The 23,238-nt window shown below is 37.3% G+C and overlaps 1 protein-coding gene across 13 annotated transcripts in view; it reads right to left on the bottom strand.

Moving 5' to 3' along the window:
- Positions 1 to 23,238, bottom strand: part of EML5 (EMAP like 5) — a 162,131-nt gene that overhangs the window by 22,128 nt on the left and 116,765 nt on the right. For 8 of the 13 annotated variants that reach the window (XR_014242212.1, XR_014242213.1, XR_014242214.1 and 5 more), the window contains exons 28-30: positions 16,971 to 17,049; positions 15,749 to 15,878; positions 13,009 to 13,107 (exon numbers count right to left, since the gene is read on the bottom strand). Coding sequence is in view for 10 of the 13 variants with exons in the window: in XM_082383655.1 (XP_082239781.1) it covers positions 13,009 to 13,107; positions 15,749 to 15,878; positions 16,971 to 17,049 (308 nt within the window). In the remaining 3 variants the exon portion in view is untranslated. Of the gene's footprint in view, positions 1 to 13,008; positions 13,108 to 15,748; positions 15,879 to 16,970; positions 17,089 to 23,238 lie in introns of all 13 variants that reach the window. The other 5 variants (XM_082383652.1, XM_082383653.1, XM_082383650.1 and 2 more) reach the window with 3 other exon arrangements.

The following is a 23,238-nucleotide window of genomic DNA, read 5'->3' as shown; positions in this document are numbered from 1 at the left end:
TTGTAAAAACTCAATTATCATAAAATGATAATTTTAAGTAATTTAAATAATTGTTATATACAAAATTAATTTTATTATGCAAAATTGAGTACACTGTAAGTAAAGCCACTAATTTCAATTATATATGCATATTAACATTCTATGCATATGACCTTTCAATCTTTGGATCAATATTTTCTTTATATATAGTGAGTTACATGAAATTTTAAATATAACAACTTAAAATAATATTGATATGGTTTAAAATTGATCTGACTTTATTTTGGTTTAAAAAATGCCCTGTTAATAGATCCTTTGGGCTTTAATGGATCTCTACATGCAGGGAAGAATTAGATCTAAACCTTCTGAGAGAAATGATGGCAAAAGTTAGCATGTAACTCAAGAAAAAAAAAAAGCTCTTAATTCAGGCCACAAATTAACCCCTTTCTTATTTTTTTTTAATTAAACATTTTCTGTATGAGTAAAAGATTGCCAAAAAAGAAAACACAAAACTCATTATATTTGCAGTGGAAATACTTATTAACCACAATTTTAGAAGCAATAGTCTATTGCAAGAAAGAAAGCAGAAAAATTTAGGAATCTTTTCAAGATAGATGATTGTTCTGTGCTTTGGTAGAGCTTTATATCCCTATGAAATAATTATTTCAATGACATATGTAGACCTATCGTATCCTGACCTGGAATACAAGAGAAAAGGTAATGAAGTACTTGACTCTGCTGAACAGACCAGTCAGGATATACCACTTTTAGTTTTGAACATGCTCTGATAACAACCAAATGATGAGAGGACTTGACACTATGTCACATGAAGAATGGTTTAAAGACTGAGGGTGTTTGGTTTTGGCGATCAGGCTTATCCCAGAATATCTGCAGGGCCTGGGACAATTAAGAGTACAGATAAAGACCTAAACATCACAGGTCTAAATATTCTGGGTGCCCCAAAATGAGGACCAGTGAATTGCAATGAAAGAGAAACAAATTTCGGTTCTATATGAAGAAGCACTTTATAACAGAGCTTCCTGGGCTTCCCTCATGGCGCAGTGGTTAAGAATCTGCCTGCCAATGCAGGGGACACGGGTTCGAACCCTGGTCTGGGAATATCTCACATGCCATGGAAAAACTAAGCCCGTGTGCCGCAACTACTGAGCCTGCACTCTAGAGCCCACAAGCCACAACTACTGAGTCCGCATGCCACAACTCCTGAAGTCCGCGTGCTTAGAACCCACGCACCGCAACGAAGAGCAGCCCCTGCTCGCCACTCGAGAAAGTGGCACAACTTGAGAAAGCCTGCGCGCAGCAACAAAGACCCAATGCAGCCAAAAATAAATAAGTTTATTAAAAAAAACAAACCAGAGCTTCCTAAGGAGAGGTTAGGTTACTCTGTTAGGCATCAAGTGATAATGGGGTTCAAGCACATGTAGGAGGATCCTTAATCAAATATGTAACAAAGGAAATTCAAACATCTAATGATAGACAGCTAGGGATGGATAAAATGATATATTTGGCTCTGAGATTCCAAGAAAAAAGAAAAGTTTGAATGTAACTGGCTAAAATACCACAAAAGCAAATATTTCAGTACCTCTATGATTTATATGACTTTTTAACAAAGAGAACCATATACATTTTATAAAGTGTTTTCATACTTTGTGGGTTTTAAACAAGCCTGGCAGGCAAAGTAACTACTGATTCAGTTTTCTTTAGGTTCAGAAGAGAAAAAGTCTCTTACTCTTTGATCTTCTCTTGAGTCTTTCTTACACTTAATTAGTCATCAGTAAAGAATTTTATGTCTTGTGGAATGGTACAAGTAGGGCAAGGCACAGAACTACATACATGATCTAAAATCCACCTCTGTACTGCCTGAACTTTGACTTGGAAGGACAGAGAGGGGGAGATAATTAGCCATTCCACATTCTCTATAGTGTTGCCTTTCAACAAAAGGGAAAGAATACAAAAAATATCAAATCATGCATTTGAAACTAACATAATATTTTATGTCAATTATATCTCAATTTTAAAAAAGGAAAGAAGTAGAGAAGGTCAAATTTCATGAAAGATTAATTTGTGACCACAATATTTCTTAATCAAAAGAGAAAACTATAGCCCTAATATGTTAAACAAAGTTGCTTTTTTAAAGGGAGAAAAGGGGAAAGAAAAGGAGAAGGAGCAAAGCTGGGAAATGGAGGAACCATGCCTTCTAGGATTCTATTCATAGAATGTAAATTCCACTAACAGAGATTTTGTCTTTTTTTTGTAAGCTGCACCAAGCACCAAGAACAATACCTTGCACGTGGCAGATACTCAGTAAATTTGTTGAATAAATGAACTTAATAAAAATTAACTGATCAATAACTATATGCCAAGAGGCACTAAACATGATGCTTTCATGACCAAAATGGTAACTTGGTCTCTTATTCCTCATGCAAAGTGAAAAGAAGACTTCAATTTCAAAAACTTGGTGTGAAAACGGGCTAGATCTACGTATTTATATTCAAAGAGTAGAAAGGCTGGATCAAGAGGCAGAATAGAAGGATGTGGAGCTCACCTTCTACAAATACATCAGAACTACATCTACATGTGGAACCCTTCTCACAGAATACCTGCTGAACGCCGGCAGATCTCATAAAACCAAAGTTGCAAGAAAGATCACCACGTAACCAGGTAGGATGAAAGAAAAAAAAAAAAAAAAAGAAGAATCAGGACGGGACCTGTGCCCCTGGTAGAGAGCTATGAAAGAGGAAAGATTCCCTCACCCTGGGAAGTCTCTTCACTGGTGGTGAGATCAGCTGGGACAGAAAGGGAGCTTCAGAGGCTCAGAGAAGAGTACAGCAGCCGGTTTACAGCAGGCGGAACAGATAGAGACCAACACAGAGGGTCCTGGCCACCTCCCTGCCCTCCCCAGCCTGAGATGCGCATTTGCTGGTGTGTGGGGGGGGGGCTGGGCGCTGAAACTTGGGTTTCAGAGGACAGATCTGGGGAGAGGACTGGGGTTGGTTGTGTGGAGACAACTTGAAGGGGCTGAAGTGTGGTCCAAGCCACAATCAGGGGTGTGCGCAGGAAGGAGCTTGGGTCTGCCACTGAAGTCCCACTGTTAATGCTTGAAGGGAGGGGCAGGGCCCCTGCCATAGCAGCCTCCTATTCTTGGAGTGCTCATGGCGGGCGCAGCTCTGCCTCTGTGAGCTCTGGGAGAGTGTAAGCACCAGAGGATTGTCCATACTTGGAGGCAGGGCTGAAATCCAAACCGATCCCCAGGGGCCATGTGACTTTGGAAGCAGGGCTGAAATCTGAGTGTCCCAGCGGTTGTGGGATCTGTGAATTTAGGCACTTTGTAAACTCAGTGCCCGTGGGACATCCAAGCAGATTACTGGTGATCTCGTGGATGGGGCGGGTCCAGCGATAGTGGCTGTGGGCTTTGCCACAGTCTGGGCTGACTCAGTAGCTCTACGATGGGTCCAGGTGCAAGACTCTGGCAGTCCCGGTACCTGATCTCAGCAGTTCTGTACCAAGGGATCTGTGCTAGTGGCTTTGTGAGCACAGCACCTGAGGGACACCCGGGACAACTGCCTGAATTCCCATGGTTGAGGTGGGGCCGAGGGCAGTGCCAAAACAGTGTCCTTTGTGAATCCACACAACGGGTGACAGGCAACATCACAGAGTGCCCTTCCTGATGGACAGCTCCTACAAAGGAATACTCAGTGGCTCCTGTCCCTGCTCCAGCCCCACCTACCTCACACTGCAGTTCAGAAACGGATCTGGGGGTGTCTACTCCAACAAGTGGGGAGCAGACCTTGCCCCCAACAGGGCTGTGACAAGCACAGACCAAAGAGGAGGGCCCATTCAACATCCAGTGCAGGCTCTGGTCACCACAACAATAATTACACCCCCTATCAAGGGGATAATGGCCAACACACACTGAGGAAAGATGTGGCAGGTATCCATAGTAAAAACAGCCCTTGCACTAAAAATATTAGACTCATGGAGCATACACAGGGACACTTCCACATAAAAAGCCCTTCAGGACCACAGTAGATAACTGTTTCTCTTAAATTCATAAAGTCAGAGAAATATGAGGCGAATGAAGAAGCAGAGGAACCACTCCCGATTTAAAGATCAAGAGAGTTCCCCTGAAAGAACAAAAATTGAAGCAGACCTCTCCAGTTTACTAGACCCCAAGTTCAAGAAGGAAGTAATGAAAATACTGAAGGAATGAAGAAGGGCTATTGATAGAAATGCAGATTACTATAAAAAGCAATTAGAGGGGCTTCCCTGGTGGCGCAGTGGTTGAGAATCTGCCTGCCAATGCAGGGGACATGGGTTTGAGCCCTGGTCTGGGAAGATCCCACATGCCGCGGAGCAGCTAAGCCCATGAGCCACAACTACTGAGCCTGCGCGTCTGGAGCCTGTGCTCCGCAACGGGAGAGGCCGCGACAGTGAGAGGCCTGCTCACCGCGATGAAGAGTAGCCCCCGCTCGCCGCCAACTGGAGAAAGCCCTCGCACAGAAACGAAGACCCAACACAGCCAAAAAAAAAAAAAAAAGATGGCTGCTAATACATGGGAAAAATGCTTCCTTATCCCAAAAAAAAAAAAAAAAAGCAATTAGAAACTATAAAGAGGAGCCGATTAAAATTAGAAAACTCATTTGCCAAGACAAAAGCTGAGCTGAAGGCAATAAATAGCAAACTGGATAATGCAGAAGAATGAATAAGTGATCTGGAAGACAGAATAACGGAAATCATCCAATCAGATCAGCAGACAGAAAGACAAATGAAAAAAAAATGAAAGCAATATACAAGACCTATGGGATAATATAAAGCATCCCAATCTATGCATAAGAGGGATCCCAAGAAGAAGAAAAATAAAAGGGGATCGAAAATATATTTGAAGAAATTATGGCTAAAAAATTTCCAAACCTAAAGAAGGAAACAGATATCCAGGTACAGAAAGCACAGAGGGTCCCAAACAAGATGAACCCAAACAGACCTATACCAAGACATATTATGACTAAAATGGCAAAAGTTTAAGACATAGGGAGGATTCTAAAGGCAGCAAGAGAAAATAAAGAGTTAATGACAAAGGGACACCCATAAGGCTCTCAGCTGATTTCTCCACAGAAACATTGCAGGCCAGAAGGGAGTGGCAAGATATATTCAAAGTCCTGAAAGGGAAAAACCTGCAAAACAGGATACTCTACCCAGCAATATTATCACTTAGAATAGAAAGAGAGATAAAGAATTTCTCAGACAAGCAAAAACTAAAAGAATACAGCAATGCTAAACCTATCCTAAAAGAAATATTGAAAGGTCTTCTCTAAATAGAAAAGAAGCAAGAATCTACAGGAAAGAGAAAATCACAATTGGAAAGTAAATCAAATAAGCCAATAGACAGATTTTTTAAAAATAAAAAAAAAATTTGTGAAAGCAATAACTACAATGAACATCAAAAGGATAAACACAAAGATGTAAAAGATGACATCAAAATCATATAATGTGGGGGAGGAGAGTAAGAAATGTAGATTTTTTGTAGATTTTTTGTTTGTTTGTCTCAAAGTCTCTTTATTCCTTTGCTCGTTCTTTATTATGAAATGCTAGAGACATGTCAAGTGGGTTTTTTTTTTTTTTTTTGTGGCCACACTGCACAGCTTTCAGGACCTTAGTTCTCTGACCACAGATCAAACCCAGGCCCCTGGCAGTGAAAGCACTGAGTCCTAACCACTGGGCCACAAGGGAACTCCCGATTTTTTTTTTTTAGAATGTGTTTGAGTCTATAGGACTACCAGTCTAAAGCAAAAAGATATAGTAATGAGTTAACATACTTGAAAAACAGAGTGAAAAACAGAGTAACCACAAATCAAAAACATAAAACAGAGTCACAAAAACCAAAAAGAAGAGAACATAAGCATAATACAAAAGAAAATCATCAAACCACAAAAAGAAAACAAAAAGAAAAAAGAACAAAGAATACAAAAACAACTGCAAAACAAGGTTTAAAATGGTAATAAATACGTATCTATCAATAATTACCTTAAATGTAATGAACTAAATGCTCCAAACAAAAGACACAGTGGGGAGGGGATAAATTAGGAGTTTGGGATTAACATATATACACTACTATATATGAAATAGCCAACAAGGACCTACTGTATAGCACAGGGAACTATACTCAGTATTTTATAATAACCTATATGGGAAAAGAATTTGAAAAAAAATAGATATGTGTGTATGTATAACTGAATCACTCTGCTGTGTACCTGAAACTAACAAAACATTGTAAATCAATTATATCAATAGTTCAATAAAAAAAAGAAAATCATATGTACTCTCAAGTACAGCTGTAAATAGTAATTATGCTCCTAAGCCTGAAAAATCTCACCCAAAGCCTTAAAACAGTGTGAAAAACATAAGAAAAGTCTCCATGATACTAAAAAAAAAAAAAAAAAAAAAAAAAAGGACACAGAATGGTAGATTGCATACAAAAAACAAGAGCCTACAGTATGCTGCCTACAAGAGACCCACTTTAGGGTGAAGAATACAATAAGTCCCCTATATACGAACAAGTTCTGTTCTGAGAGCATGTTCGTAAGTCCAACAAAGTTAGCCTAGGTATCCAACTAACACAACTGGCTATATAGTACTGTACTGTAATAGGTTTATAATACTTTTCACACAAATAATACATAAAAAACAAACAAACACAAAAAATAAAGAAGACATTTTTAATCTTACAGTACAGTACCTTGAAAAGTACAGTAGTACAGTACAACAGCTGGCATACAGGGGCTGACATCGAGTAAACAGGCAAGAAGAGTTACTGACTGGAGGAGAGAGAGGAGGTGGGAGACAGTAGAGCTGAAGGATCGTCAGCAACAGGAGATGGAGGGCAAGCTGCAATTTCACTCACACCTGACGCTGATGGAATGCATGTTTGCATCTTTGAAAGTTCACAACTTGAAGGTTCGTATGTAGGGGACTTACTGTACACATAGAGTGAAAGTGAGGGGATGGAAAAAGAAACTTCATGCAAACAGAAATGACAAGAAAGCGAGGATAGCAATATTCACGTCAGACAAAATAGACTTTAAAACAAAGGCCATAAAAAAAGATAAAAAAGGTCACTATATAATGATAAAAAGATCAATACAAGAGGAGGATATTACACTCGTTAACATATATGCACCCAATATAGGAGCACATAAATACGTAAAACAAATACTAACAGACATAAAGGGAGAAATTGACAGGAGTACAATAATAGTAGGAGATCCCACTCACATCAATGGACAGATCTTCCAGACAGAAAATCAATAAGGCAATGGAGATCCTAAATGACACAATAGACCAATTGGATTTAATTGATATTTTTAGGACATTACATCCAAACAAACAGAATACACATTCTTTTCAAGTGCACATGGAACATTCTCTAGGATTGACCACATACTAGGACACAAAACAAGCCTCAACAAATCTAAGAGGATAGAAATTACTTCAACCATCTTTTCTGACCACAACAGCATGAAACTAGAAATCAACCACAGAAAGAGAAACGAGAAAAAATGATTACATGGAGACTAAATAGCATGCTACTAAAAAACCAATGGATCGGGGCTTCCCTGGTGGCGCAGTGGTTGAGAATCTGCCTGCCGATGCAGGGGACACGGGTTCGAGCCCTGGTCTGGGAGGATCCCACATGCCGCGGAGCAACTGAGCCCATGAGCCACAACTACTGAGCCTGCGTGTCTGGAGCCTGTGCTCCGCAACAAGAGAGGACACGATAGTGAGAGGCCCGTGCACCGCGATGAAGAGTGGCCCCCGCTCGCTGCAACTGGAGAAAGCCCTCGCACAGAAATGAAGACCCAACGCAGCCAAACATAAATAAATTAAAAAAAAAAAAAAAAAAGAATGGATACAGGAGACCTTGTTATTAAAAAAAAAAAAACAATGGATCAATGATGAAATGAAAGAGGAAATTAAAAAATACCTTGAGACAAATGACAATGAAAACACAATCTATGGGATGCAGCAAAAGCAGTTCTTAGAGGGAAGTTCATAGCGATACAGGCCTTCCTCAAAAAACAAGAAAAAACTCAAATAAACAACCTGACCTACCACCTAAAAGAATTAGAAAAAGAACACACAAAACCTAAAGCCAGTGTAAGGAAGGAAATAATAAAGGTCATGGAGGAAATAAATACAATAGAGATTTTAAAAAACAATTGAAAAAAAATCAATAAAACCAAGAGCTGGTTCTTTGAAAGGGTAAGCAAAATCGACAAGCCTCTGGCCAGGCTCACCAAGAAGAAAAGAGAGAGGACCCAAATAAACAAAATAAGAAATGAAAGAGGAAAAATAACAACCAATACTGCAGAAATACAAAGAACCATAAGAGAATACTATGAACAATTATATGTCAACAAATTGGAAAACCTAGAAGAACAAGTTTCTGCAAACTGAAGTCCAGGACCAGATGCCTTTACTGGGGACTTTTACCAAACATGCAAAGAATTTATACTTATTCTTGTCAATCCCTTCCAAAAGACTGAAGAGGAGAGAACACTCCCAAAGCCATTCTATGAAGCTGTCATTGTCCTAATAACAAAACAAGACAAAGACAATACCAAAGGGACTTCCCTGGTGGCGCAGTTGTTAAGAATCTGCCTGCCAATGCAGGGGACACAGGATCGATCACTGGTCCAGGAAGATCCCACATGCCATGGAGCAACTAAGCCCGTGTGCCACAACTACTGAGCCTGTGCTCTAGAGCCCGCAAGCTGCAACTACTGAAGCCCACATGCCCTAGAACACATGTGACACAACTACTGAGCCCACATGCCACAACTACTGAAGCCAGCGTGTAGGCCCGTGTACTGCAACTACTGAGCCTGCATTTTGCAACTACTGAAGCCTGCATGCCTAGAGCCCGTGCTCTGCAACAAGACAAGCCACTGCAATGAGAAGCCCGCACACTGCAACAAAGAGTAGGCCCCGCTCATTGCAACTATAGAAAGCCCGTGTGCAGCAACCAAGACCCAATGCAGCCAAAAAAAAAAAAAAAAAAAAAGACAATACCAAAAAAAGAAAACGACAGGCCAATATCCTTGATGAATATAGATACAAAAATTCTCAACAAAATATTAGTAAACTGAATCCAACGACACATAAAAAAGATCATAGGCCTTGATCAAGTGGATTCATCCCAGGGTCACAAGGATGGTTCAACATACACAAATCAATCAACATGATACACCATAACAAGAAAAGAAAAGAAAAGAAAAAAGAGAAGGGAAGGGAAGGAAAGGAAAAGAAAAGAAAAGAGAAGAAAAGAAAAGAACTACATGATCACCTCAATAGATGCAGAAAAAGCATTTGATAAAATGCTTTTGGATGCTTCAACATCCATTCATGATAAAAACTCTCACCAAAGTGGGTATAGAGGGAACATATCTCAACATAATAAAAGCTATTTATGACAAGCCCACAGCCAACATAATACTCAATGGTGAAAAGCTGAAAGCCTTCCTGCTAAAATCTGGAAGAAGACAAGGATGCCCACTCTCATCACTTCTATTCAACAGAGTATTGGAAGTCCTAGCCACAGCAATCAGACAAGAAAAAGAAATAAAAGGTATCCAAATTGGAAGAGAAGAGGTAAAACTGTCATATGCAGATGACATGATATATATAGAAAACCCTGAAGACTCTAAACAAAACTACTAGAACTGATAAATGAATTCAGCAAGGTAGCAGGATACAAGATTAACATACAGAAATCTGTTGCATTTCTTACATTAACAACGAAATATCAGAAAGGAAAAGTAAAAACACACTTTAAAAAAATTATATATTTATTTATTTATAGCTGCATTGGGTCTTCGTCACTGCACATGGGCTTTCTCTAGTTGCAGCAAGCGGGGGCTACTCTTCGTTGTGGTGCGTGGGCTTCTCACTGTGGTGGCTTCTCTTGTTGTGGAGCATGGGCTCTAGGCGTGCGGGCTCAGTAGTTGTGGCTCGCGGGCTCTAGAGCACAGGCTCAGTAGTTGTACGCATGGGCTTAGTAGCTCTGCGGCATGTGGGGTCTTCCTGGACCAGGGCTTGAACCCATGTCCCCTGCATTGGCAGGTGGATTCTTAACCACTGCGACACCAGGGAAGCCCACACATTCTCTTTTAAAATCGCATCAAAAAAAAATAAAATACTTAGGAATAAACCTGACCAAGGAGGTGAAAGACTTATATGCTGAGAACTATAACACACTGATAAAGGAAATTGAAGATGATTTAAAGAATTGAAAGATATACCATGCCATTGGATTGGAAGAATTAATATCATTAAAATGGCCATACTACCCAAAGCAATCTACAGATTTAACGTGATCGCTATCAAATTACCCATAACATTTTTCACAGAACTAGAACAAATAATCCTAACATTTATGTGTGACCATAAAAGACCCAGAATTGCCAAAGCAATCCTGAGGAAAAAGAACAAAGCAGGAGGCATAACCCTCCCAGACTTCAGACAATGCTACAAAGCTACAGTAATCAAAACAGCATGGTACTGGCACAAAAAAGAGACATATGGATCAATGGAACAGAACAGAGAGTGTAGAAATAAACCCACACACCTACAGTCAATTAATCTTAGAAAAGGAGACAAGAATATACAATGGAGAAAAGACAGTTTCTTCAGCAAGTGGTGTTGGGAAAGCTGGGCAGCTGCATGTAAATCAATGAAGTTAGAGCACATCCTCACACCATACACAAAAATAAACTCAAAATAGCTTGAAAACTTAAATATAAGACATGACACTGTAAAACTCTTAGAAGAGAACACAGGCAAAACATTCTCTGACATAAATTGTACCAATGTTTTCTTAGGTCAGTTTCCCAAGGCAATAGAAATAAAAGCAAAAATAAACAAATGGGACCTATGCAAACTTATAAGCTTTTGCATAGCAAAGGAAACCATAAATAAAATGAAAAGACAACCTATGGACTGTGAGAAAATATTTGCAAATGATTTGACCAACAGGGCTTAACTTCCAAAATATATAAAGAGCTCACATAACTGAATAACAAAAAAATGAACAACCCAATCAAAACTTGGGCAGAAGACCTGAACAGACATTTCTCCAAAGAAGACACACAGATGGCCAACAGGCACATGAAAAGATGCTCAACATCACTAATTATCAGAGAAATGCAAATCAAGACTACAGTGAGGTATCACCTGATTCTGGTCAGAATGGCTATCATCAAAAAGTCTACCAATAATTAATGCTGGAGAGGATGTGGAGAAAAGGGAACCCTTCTACACTACTGGTGGGAATGTAAATTGGTGCAGCCACTATGGAAAACAGTATGGAGGTTCCTCAAGAAACTAAAAATAGAGTTGCCATATGACCCAGCAATCCCACTCCTGGGCATATATCCAGAGAAAACTCTAATTCGGAAAGATACATGCACCCCAATGTTCACAGTAGCACTATTTACAATAGCCAAGACATGGAAGCAACTTAAATGTCCATCAACAGATGAATGAATAAAGAAGATGTCGTATATATACACAATGGAATACTACTCAGCCATAAAAAAGAATGAAATAATGTCATTTGCAGCAATATGGATGGATCTAGAGATTATCACACTAAGTGAAGTAAGTCAGAAAGAGAAAGACAAATACCATATGATATCACATGTGGAATCTAAAATATGACACGAATGAATTTATTTACGAAACAGAAACAGACTCACAGACATAGAGAACAAACTTACGGTTACCAAAGGAGAAAGGGGGTGGGGGAGGGATAAATTAGGAGTTTGGGATTAGCAGATACAAACTACTATATATAAAACAGATAAACAACAAGGTCCTACTGTATACCACAGGGAACTATATTCAATATCCTGTGATAAACCATAATGGAAAAGAATGTGAAAAAGAATACATACATTTATATATAACTGAATCACTTTGCTGTACACCAGAATCTAACACAACATTGTAAATCAACTATATGTTGATAAAAAAAAATATATATATATATATATTCAAAGATTAGAATATTTTGTATATAACAGGTGAAGTATTGGTCTACTTTCTTTTTAAAAGTAGAAAACTTTACAGAAAGGAAGATTGCAAGGGTCTTTGTGGCATAACTGTAGAACTAATTGATCCAGAGAACAAGTTTCTAACTGATCAGTTTAGTAATTTATGAAAAATGGAGATATTAAAAGCATAAATTATCTTATTCAAGAAGAAAAAGACATCCGGAAAGCTGGCTTAGCAACTGAGGCCCACTGAGATCCAATAAACCCAATGATTTTGATCATTTTTACAAATTATACCAGGGTTGTGAAGATGTGACTGACCGTGTCTATTATGTAGTAGTCATAGTGATCAATGACTGGTAGATATGTCCTAAAGAGACCTACTATCCTCTCAACATTTTGCTTGTGGAGTTACAGCCTTCATTTAAGTTTTCTATAGAGTTGAAAGAAGACAGCAAGATAGGGGATTTCAAAAACAGTTGGCAAATTAGATCACTGCCAAAGAAAAGGGCAGAAGGGCTCTACTAACATGGAACAGACTCGGCTTCTCTCTTCTTTCTAGATTATGCCCTGCTGAGGCAGATGTGCTCTCCCTCTCAGTCTAGATACTTTTCGGCTCCTCTTATTTACCATTCCCTCCTCAAATTCTTCCTTTCTGCTTTAGATGCTATTGAACTAAAACTTTTTGCTCATCAGAAGTTTCTGCTAAAGGACTAAATCCAACTATTTCAACTGCCATAAAATAGCTTATTCTTAATTCTGAACCATCTGAACCAACTCAGATAACCCAAGTGAGAGAAAGGTACCTGGAAGCAAATAGTATGGTAAAACTGAGTATCTGCTCTAGGTATAAATGCATTTTGAACAATACACAAATATATTTTAGTTTTTTTCCTAAGATATTAAATTAATTTGAACAAGACAATTACTTAAAATTGTTTCTTTTTAAAATATAGAAACATACCTACTTGGCCAGTTGCCACTATGTTGATAAATTTGGGGTGCTGATTTACAGTGAGGCACAGAATATCATCATTATGTTCCTGATAAAAACTCTGAGTCCCTAGAAAAAAAAGAATTTGAGAATTAAATCTGAAAACTTTAAGGTGAAAGAGTCAAATGCACTTACACAGAGTAATAAACTGCTGTTTTTAACTTACTTGCTTATTTAACACACATACATGTATATATTTTTTGTGGCCGTGCCGTGCGGCTTGCAGGATCTTAGCTCCCCCACCAGGGATTGAACCTGTGCCCCCTGCAGTGGAAGCGCCAAGTCTTAACCACTGGACTGCCAGGAAAGTCCCAACACATATTTTTTGAGCACAACATATACACTTCATCCTAAGGATGGAAACATGACCAAGAAATCCTTAAAGTAACAGAACTCTGAAAGGCATAAACCATGTAATACGAGATTGAAGACATCAAGTGCCACAAGAGAGTTAAAGATCAAAATGCTATGGGAATTTGTAGCAGATTCTTCTTACGAGCAGATGGCACTTCTGGACTGACATGACAGATTCTGTAAATGTGAACGTGAATGGGGAAGGGTCTTCCAGGGAGAAGGATACTTGAAGCAAAGGTACAAAGGCAGGAAAGTACTGGGTATGCATACAGATGGCTTATTTGGCTGAAGTGTAGGGTAACAAAAAAGAAAAGTAAGAAACAGGTTGGGCAGGCAAATTGAAACTAGAATTACAGAGGATTTTGAAAACAAGCCTATTATTAAATTTCATATTTATTCTGTAGTCAGTGGGGAGGTACTGAAGAATCCTGATCAAAGAAGTAATGTGATTCCTCTAGCAGTAGTGACAGTGAAGAGACCTTAGCAGACTATGACTGTGCAGGAGGCAGTAAAGGTAGGCTTGTGCAAGTAAAACGGAGAGGTGGGAAGTGAGGTCAGGATGGTAGACTGGGTCCAGATGATAGAGTACCATCAATACTAGGTCCTCCGAAAAGCGAAACAAAACCAAAGAAAACATTTTAGAAATGTCATTTAACATATCTAACATTACTTTAAAACAACTTCTCAGGGCTTCCCTGGTGGCGCAGTGGTTGAGAATCTGCCTGCTAATGCAGGGGACACGGGTTCGAGCCCTGGTCTGGGAAGATCCCACATGCCGTGGAGCAACTAGGCCCGTGAGCCACAACTACTGAGCCTGCGCGTCTGGAGCCCGTGCTCCACAACAAGAGAGGACACGATAGTGAGAGGCCCGCGCACTGTGATAAAGAGTGGTCCCCGCTCGCCGCAACTAGAGAAAGCCCTCGCACAGAAACGAAGACCCAACACAGCCAAAAATAAATAAATAAATAAATAAATAAATAAATAAATAAATAAATAAATAAAAACAACTTTAAAAAAACAACAACAACAACAACAAAAAAAAAACACAACTTCTCGAAGTGAAATGGGCTTCATATTTCCCAGGGCTGAGGGATCAGTTAAAGGAACAAACAAGTAATTATATGTGCTGTTGGCTAAATTAGTAGATCAGCTAATAGGTCAAGACTTCTTAGACTGTAAACATAGCAGTGTATCCCCATAATGGTGAGAGGCCAAATAACCAGAACTGGAGCAGGTGCTTAGTCTTCCCTCTGCCATCTCTCTCTACATCCCATCATTAGAAAGGTGATTAATTAAAAATCAGGAAATTAAAAATAAAGAAAATTACAAGTATAAATATGAAAGTGTATTTATACTTTCATCCCTATGTAATTTGTCTTTTGTTATCTTCTCTATTCTCTTTGAAGGATAAGTGAAGCCTCAAAGAGGATTTTCTTTCTAAGAGGTATTTTTTTTAAATGACCCAAATTATTAAATGGAAAATTGCCACTGATTTGTGTAATACTGATAAATCTTTTTCTTAGGGCAACTAAAACAGAAATATCATATTAATTATTAATACTGACCAGGGGTTGGGGGATTATGACTCACATAACCCACTCTACCTAATTAGAATGAAGCTACCAGAGGAAAAAGCCAGAAATGTTTGGACTAGATAATCTATATCTTTACTTCTGACTTTTAGACTTTCATGAAGTTTACAATTATATGTAATAAAATAGAATTAAAAATTAATCCTGAGTATTACTAGTAGAATTATCACATCATTGGTCATCAAATGATGCTCAGAGAACTTTCTCTGCTTTTCAACAATCCAATCAGTTCAATAGAAATCAGGAAATATTTTCTCATTTTCTTGAATCTAACAAGGTATCATCAGTCAAGGCACAGGCAAGCAGCTTTCTTAGTTAACCTCCTTGGCTTTCCGAGGGCTCAGTATGAACACTGTCGCTCCACCCCGCTCCCTAGCAATCACTCATCCAACGTGCTGCTTTCAGTCACTAACCATCAAAGACAACCATCCAAACCATCCACTTTCGCGTTTAGGTTATGGGGAAATAGAATAAAGTTACCAATGGTTTCGCTATAAAACGTGCTTTCAACATACAGTAATCCTTTACTTCTCATCGAGATCTTTGAGCGCTTTGCGTTATGAAATCCTTTTCTGCTGTGTTAAATGTCTTCAAGACTGTAAATTTGTTACTTAAAATATTACTAGAAAGTTCTACAGTATGACATATTTACATTCTAGATTCACATATTTTGGTTATTTATATTTTTAACAAAGAGTTTTAAGATGCTAAATTAAAAATTCTAAATTTTAAAAAGTGGGGAATGGAGAATCAGGGTTTCCTACCTGTAGCAATGTTGTGCAGAATTCCCACGGATGCAGTGTGATAAATTATATCATCACCATCATTTAAATAATGAACATTATTCCTACAGTCTCTGCCTCGATAGCCAAAAACAAGCTCCAACACAAGGTCCTATAACAATGATAAAACCATTATACAATTCCTCACGTCTAAATACTAGTGTCTTCAGTCAAAATGGAGGATGCATTTTTGATGTTTTATAAATTTCAAACACAAAATTAACCTAGATATACCTCTCTATGTAACCCATTTTGGGCAGCTGAAACACACATTCCATACTTTTCTACATGAAGTCATGAAAATGAAAGGAGAACCACAAGGTCATCTGATTCCAAGAATTTTAGTTCTTAAGATTTCATGTGTTAAACATTGAGATATTTCTTGTGTCCAAAAGAAGAATATTTCGATTTGTGTTAAACTGTTAGTCAAAATATTTGATCTGCATACGTAACTCTGGATAACTTATGTCCAAGTGATGTACTTTCAAGGATCCAGACAGTATATCAGCTTTGTGCACTAAGCAGGCCGTCTCTGATAACTCATGCTAAAGTTCTAGCAGATAATTCTGCTACTCAAAGTGTGCATTTTCACTGACCCTGTGAGGCTGAGTGGGGTAGGAAGTACAACAATCACCCTCCCACAGCTTTATGCCTTGTTTTTGACCTCACTTAGCACAGTTTGCTTGTTGCTGCTGATACTGAGATTATGAAATGCCTTCCTTTTTTGCTCAATTATTGTGCAAAGTTTTCTTTGCTTGGAAGCAGAACCTTCATTAAACCCTACAGTGAATACATCACATGGAGTAAAAGTTCTTGATTTGGTGTAAGTATTAAACTTTTAACTTATAAATTCAAACTGCTAAGTATAAGACAGTGCCAAAGTGCCTATGCTTCCATAAACCACAGATCATTCCATACATTTACATTTAGGAGTTCTCTGAGATACAGTTCAATTCAGGGTATTATTCATAGAAAACTAAAAGAAAGGTTAATAAAAAAAAGGAACAGAGGATATCAATCCAAGACTCAGATTTGACAGTTAAGCAATCAATTTTTACAACCAAACAAAAAAGAATATTCATCAGTACATTTATTTTCATAAAGAATAATGACAAGATTTAGATGTTTTCCAAAAAGGAAACAAACTAAACCCTGGATACATTTTAAGGTACCAATTAACACCGGGGAGTGGGATTTTCCTCACCTCTATGGGTCTCTTTTTCTTGCCGACATTGTTGGTCTGGAGTTTTGCTGGCTGTGGCGGGGCCCTGCTCACAGGAGGCCTGAAACAGGGAAGTGGGAAAGAGGAAAGGAACCCATCACTGGGTGCCTTCACTGAGCTTCTCTCACCTGCCCTCCAGAGGCAGATGTCTCTGACACACCTTCACAAAAATGAACCCAATCTGTGTTTCTCACTAGACTCCACCCTCTGTATCTTGATATCTTCTAAAGCAGAAAGGTGGAAAGAAAATACTAGAACTTCTATTCATTTTTCTTTTAATTTCTTTGGTGTATGTTTCATAAATGTAACTAATATAATAGCACAAGAACAGATTGATGATAAAAATATACAAATGTTAGTTTTACACACTCAAAAACTTCTAGATGGGGTACATTATCAACAAAGCCTAGATTACTGCTCTAAAGTAGCTACCTCAGTATCTTGCACATGGCAGGTACTCAGTATATTCTTCTTGAATTTTGAAAATATTTCTATAAACTTTCCATACTGTTGGCAACGTTAAGTCATGTGTGAGTTCAAACCTGTACTCTTTACCTGCTCCTTTGTGCCCTTTATCTTCTCTTCTTCTTAAGTCCCTAGTATGGTTATGGCATCACATTACAAAGCACTGTAAACCATACAACACTCTGTAAAAGGTTATTACTATTGTCTCCAATTCCTTCTCTTCCATTATTCTCACTATTAACTACATATTTTTCAACTTTACCTACATAGTAGCTCTCAAATCTATCCCTCTCCTTCTCTGTTTCCATCACTAGTTCAGGATCTATTTATAATGAATGTGTCATTAGGTGTATAGAGTTCCCATTTTGAATTATTTAAACATGGAGACTCTTCCCTAAAAAAAACCCCTTTGTTTAATTTTTTAAAAATCCACACATCATTTAGTTTAGTTTTAACTCAGAGAGCCGTTATTCAAATGTTTAGTAACCTAAATCCTGAATCTAAATCAATCATATATCAACTCCCTTTTTCAAATTTTAATATTAATTTTGTAACAACTAAATCAGAAAATGATGTAAATTAACTTTCCAGTGGAAAAAATTCCAACATTTCTGAATAAATCCATAAAATTAAAGGCATTACAATATATTTGCATTTTCAAAATGATTTTCAAGTTATATATCTATAAAAAGTAAATGAAGTGTTATATCTTGAACATGTAATATAAAAGAAATGTGTATTTTCATATATAATGTGAAGCAGTATGTAGAAGTATAGAAGCATGACTGGTGACATAAACATTAAATGCACTTGCAACACTCTATGAAGAACTTCTCAAATCATCACAAAAATTTTTGGTTTCAAACCTTTTTCATATACTTTTTGGAATATCTGTAAGTAATAAATATAACTGACTTTATAATATTTAACATTTAAAAATATTTCTGCTAAAATCATTTTAAAGAATGACAGCAGCTTTGGCTTTTCTTCCAAGTCAGTTTTGTTGAACTTTATTCAATGTTATTGTCTGACAGCTTTAATAAATGTATAATTTTTATCTATAAATCCTGTATAACGGTTAAGCACATTTTAATTTTTGTAAAGATAATTTATGTAAGATATATTATTGCTTGAAATTCTACAACTTGGAAAATTATACAAGTTGAATGAATAAAGTTTTAGTAAAGCAGTTACTTATATAGTATGAATCCAATAATTAAGATGTAGTCATTTCAGGGATACTGATTTTAAAGGAGAAAAACATGGAAAACTTTGAATAGAGGTAAAGAACACCAAGTAACATAGATTATTAATGGTAAATATGAAAGATAACAAAGATACAAAATTGGGCCACATAGAGCATAGCAAAGAGAGAGGATTACCTGGAACCTCTTTCCAGCAGCAGATAAAAAAGGGAAAAGATTACAACACAGATTTGCATTTAAAATAGTAGTACAATATTTCCTGTAATAAAATATTTTTACAAGTTTAATGCAGATAAACTATATTGTATATAGTAAAGGGCTATTGTTTTTATTTACTGCTATATATAAGTAAAGGCTTAGGTTTAGGGCTACTCCATTCATGGCAGGGAAATCAGAAGAAAGAAGATGAAAAAGAAAAGAATTCAACATGTTCTATGTTGTAAACATTAAAGCTTGCCATTCTTATTTTTCCACAGTGCAATCTGAATTTCAAACAAAATATTTAAGCTTACTTAATGTTTATTAACTTAAACGGCTGGTAGCACTGGCGCTGCTATTAAGGGCTGCCTAAGGAACCTAACTAAGCTCCCCCTCCTCTGACCCAAGAGGGATTCCCAGTCAGCCAGTCTAACCAAGCAGGCAGAGTGAGTCTCGGGACCATGCTGGATTTGGGACTTTCTAGCAAAGGAAGTAACTTAAAAGAAAAAAAATTCCCCTTAACAACATAATGACTGAACAGAACTGGAAGGGATCACAGAAGTTAATCTTACCCATCCTCCCAGTGAAACCAGGAATCGTCTTTACATGTCTAGAACATCCCTTCATAGCACTGATGACAAGTGGTCATTTACTAAACTCTGCATGAACACTGCTCGTCACAAGGAGGTCACTCCTACAGAAAAGTCATTCATACCTAAGACAGCAATTATATCTCCACTTTGTTTTCTTTTTTTGAAACTAGTGATTCCCAAAGCAATGAATTATTCTTTGTGTAAAGTGGCCTCCCAACATTCCTTTACCCTCTGTTTCCTTCTAGATCACTGTAAACTGTCAATGTCCCTTTAAAATGCAGAGATCAGTCCTGAATAAGCTACTCCAGATCTGATGTTAGGTCTGAATGTTTTATTTCTTTTAAAATAGTATAAGATTATGAGGGCTTTTTTAGAAGTCACATCACAGTATGGACTCATATCTTTGCACACATCACCTCCTGCTTAAAACAGATAATGAATTCCTGCTATCTGCCAAATTAATTAAGGAGTGCCTAATATTTGATGTTCTGCACAATCTGATCTCAAATCTACTTTTTCATCCTATCTGCCAGCATTTTCCTACTGGTACCTTTTTTACTTCTAAAACAGACTAGGCTTTTTCATACTGTCCTGTTTCAGAAACTGTCTGAAGACATTTTTATCTCACTAAAGGTAGCTACAAAAGCACTCCAAAGAGTCCCTTCTTGCACATATCATTTTATTAAACATACAAATATCATTACTGCCTTATGTGAATGTTTTGAAATTAATGAATACATTAAACAAGCATTAAATGAGGCTAACAGGTTTGTTATCAACTGGAAAAGTTTTCACTGATAAATATGTGTGACTGTTTTTATGAGTCTTTGAAATTTAAGGAAAAACTAAAACTATTAGAGTATAGGAGTTTGTGAAAAGTCATTTGTAAAAACACTGATTATAATGAAGACCCTCATAACAACACCCACATATTGTACCTATAAATGCAACTCTTCTGTAGGATTTGTCCTATTTCACTTTCTGGTTCTTTCTCAACAAATGTAGTTCAATGTTTTATAGGGGGGGGAGGAAACCTTAAAATACCACAAAGACCAAAATAGAAGAATAAATTTTTGAGTAAAGTATTTTCTTTACTAAAATACTTACCTTACTACTCCCTGCCTTCAAAAGGAGCAAGAGGAAAAAAGTAAGGAGATATACATGAAAACTGATGATGAATAAAATGTAGCAGTTTACTAAACAGAATAAAGATAATATATCAACAGAATTCTAATGAAATACAAAAAGGCCTAAATTTTATGTCACATTGTTTTGAATATTTTTATTCAAAAATACTGGAAATTTGATTGACAAGTAACTACTTAAAATACATAAGATTAGTTATAAAAGTATTTATAGAAAAACATAAAATTATTAATGTCATTTAGGAAAAAGACTCCACGAAAGTGTCAACTAAATAAAGTTGTCAAATTGTCATCAGAAATATTTTCCTTGGGCTTCCCTGGTGGCGCAGTGGATAAGAATCTGCCTGCCGATGCAGGGGACACAGGTTCGATCCCTGGTCCGGGAAGATCCCACATGCCACGGAGCAACTAAGCCCGTGTGCCACAACTACTGAGCCTGCGCTCTAGAGCTCATGTGCCACAACTACTGAAGCCCTTGCGCCACAACTACTGAAGGCCAAGCGCCTAGAGCCTGTGCTCCACAACAAGAGAAGCCACTGCAATGAGAAGCCCACGCACCGCAACGAAGAGTAGTCCCCGCTCGCTGCAACTAGAGAAAGCCTGCGCGCATCAACGAAGACCCAACACAGCCAAAAATAAATTAAAAAAAAAAAAGAAGAAATATTTTCCTTTTAAGTGGATAAGATATTTGACAAGCACTTGCTTTAAATGTTTAAAAAGTGCTTTGTTTTGCATATGACAATATACTTTATTTAAAACATGAAAACAATTATGTATACAGACCATTTTATCTCCTCACAAAAATTCAAAGCTGATGAAAGAAATATCTCTTCATTTTTATCTCCTTTGATTCCTGCATTTTATGAAAATGAAGGCTCCTAACTATGAATCACAATAATGACTTCTTCTGCATTGGCATTTTCAGAAGAATTTAGTAGAGCTGAATTGTAAAATAATTTGAGAACAAAATGCAAAATAAATAAAAAATAATTTTGAGAACGTTAGCTATAAAAAATGCAAGCTGACAGCAAAGATTACAATTATGACAGTGTCAACCATTCTTTGTGAGCAGTAAAATGTTTCCATCTATCAGAACTCGAGTCTCTTCAGCAATGAAGGAGGAAATTTAAGTGTTTTACCATGAGAGATGGCCTACAGATTAAAATTAGGTCACATTTTCTGACATACCAAATTTATCTGATAAGTGATAATATTTTCTTTAAAAAATCAATATAATAAATGAAAAAGATTAATGGGAATGTCTAGAGTTCCTTCTTCCTTATATTACATTTTTCATTACCTGTGAGGTATAATTTCTTTTAGGTAATATTAAGTACTCTACTGCAAATATTCTAATTATGAACATCTATATTTGCATAATGATATGTACTCTTCTGATTAATAAATATATAGGTAGTGTTCATTACTTTGTGGATATTTAATTTCAGTACCAAAAAGAAAAATTGTTAGAGAGTTCCCTGGTGGTCCAGTGGTTAGGACTTGCCGCTTTCACTGCCGTGGCCCTGGGTTCAATCCCAAGCCATGCGGCGCGGCCTGAAATGAAATGAAATGAAATTCAAAAAAAAGGAAGTGTGTCAGTATTAACCAGGTATCTCCTTAGGTTACCTTGTATTTTATTCCAAGGAAGGGGCGGGTGAAGACTTACTACTTAAATTCTTATATACATTATTTCATTTCATGAAATACTCCATAAACTGGGGATTATAATGCTTATTTTACCTTTGTGGAAACTGAGGCTTAGAGAGAATGGTTTTTCAAGGTCACACAACTGGCAAATGATAAAAATGAATATTTTAACCCATTTATCTGACTCCAAAAACCATGCCGGTTGCACTATATGATGTAGCCTTCTACCAAGTCATTTCAACCTTGCTCAGCTTTTAAAAAACACACCTCTAGTTTAATAACTTGCCTCTTTATAAGTGATGACTAAACGGATAATCACTGTCTACCCTCTTTCTGTAAGGTGACCCACCACTGCTATTATCTGAGGTATACCACCATCAGCAAATGGGGCACCTGGAAGAGGAGCTGTGGAGGCATCATGACCTCAACATTCTACCTAGAATTTCAGTTCAACAGCATCTCCAGTTCTCCCCTTCTCCATCAATAACATGTATCTCACCCTTCCAACTTCATTCTTTTCCCTGAATACTAAATCCATAGGTGCAAACTCAAATTCCTGTGCCAATGTTTTCTTTTAATATCATTTCTATCTAGCTGAGCTCCAATGGTCTTTAGCACTATCCTCACTAACTATACATTCACTTGAATTTTCCACAAATTCTGTTCACTGTGAATGAATTCCCTTTCATTTTTAGCTTCTCTCTCAAATACTAACTTTTTAAAATAACGTTTTCCTCATCACAGCTTTCTACAGAAGAGGTCACTGCTGTTCCTACCTCCCACTGCTTCTTCGTTCTTCAATGTAGTTTCTGAATAATTTTTCCTTTATCATTTCTTAAAACCTCTTCATTTCTGAAATCCATGCCATTCACTGATCCATATGCCTCTTTATTGCTTTCTATCTTCTCTAATGATTTCAAAAGCATCAGGCTCACAGTTTCTCTCTTTCCTCATAAAACTGCAGTGCACATAGCCTTATTTTTGATTTGCTGATTCT

Source organism: Balaenoptera borealis, assembly GCF_965194805.1.
Source record: "Balaenoptera borealis genome assembly, chromosome: 3".
Lineage (NCBI taxonomy): Eukaryota > Metazoa > Chordata > Mammalia > Artiodactyla > Balaenopteridae > Balaenoptera > Balaenoptera borealis.
Note: the sequence above shows the minus strand (reverse complement) of the source record. Positions and strands in the feature narration are given on the sequence as shown.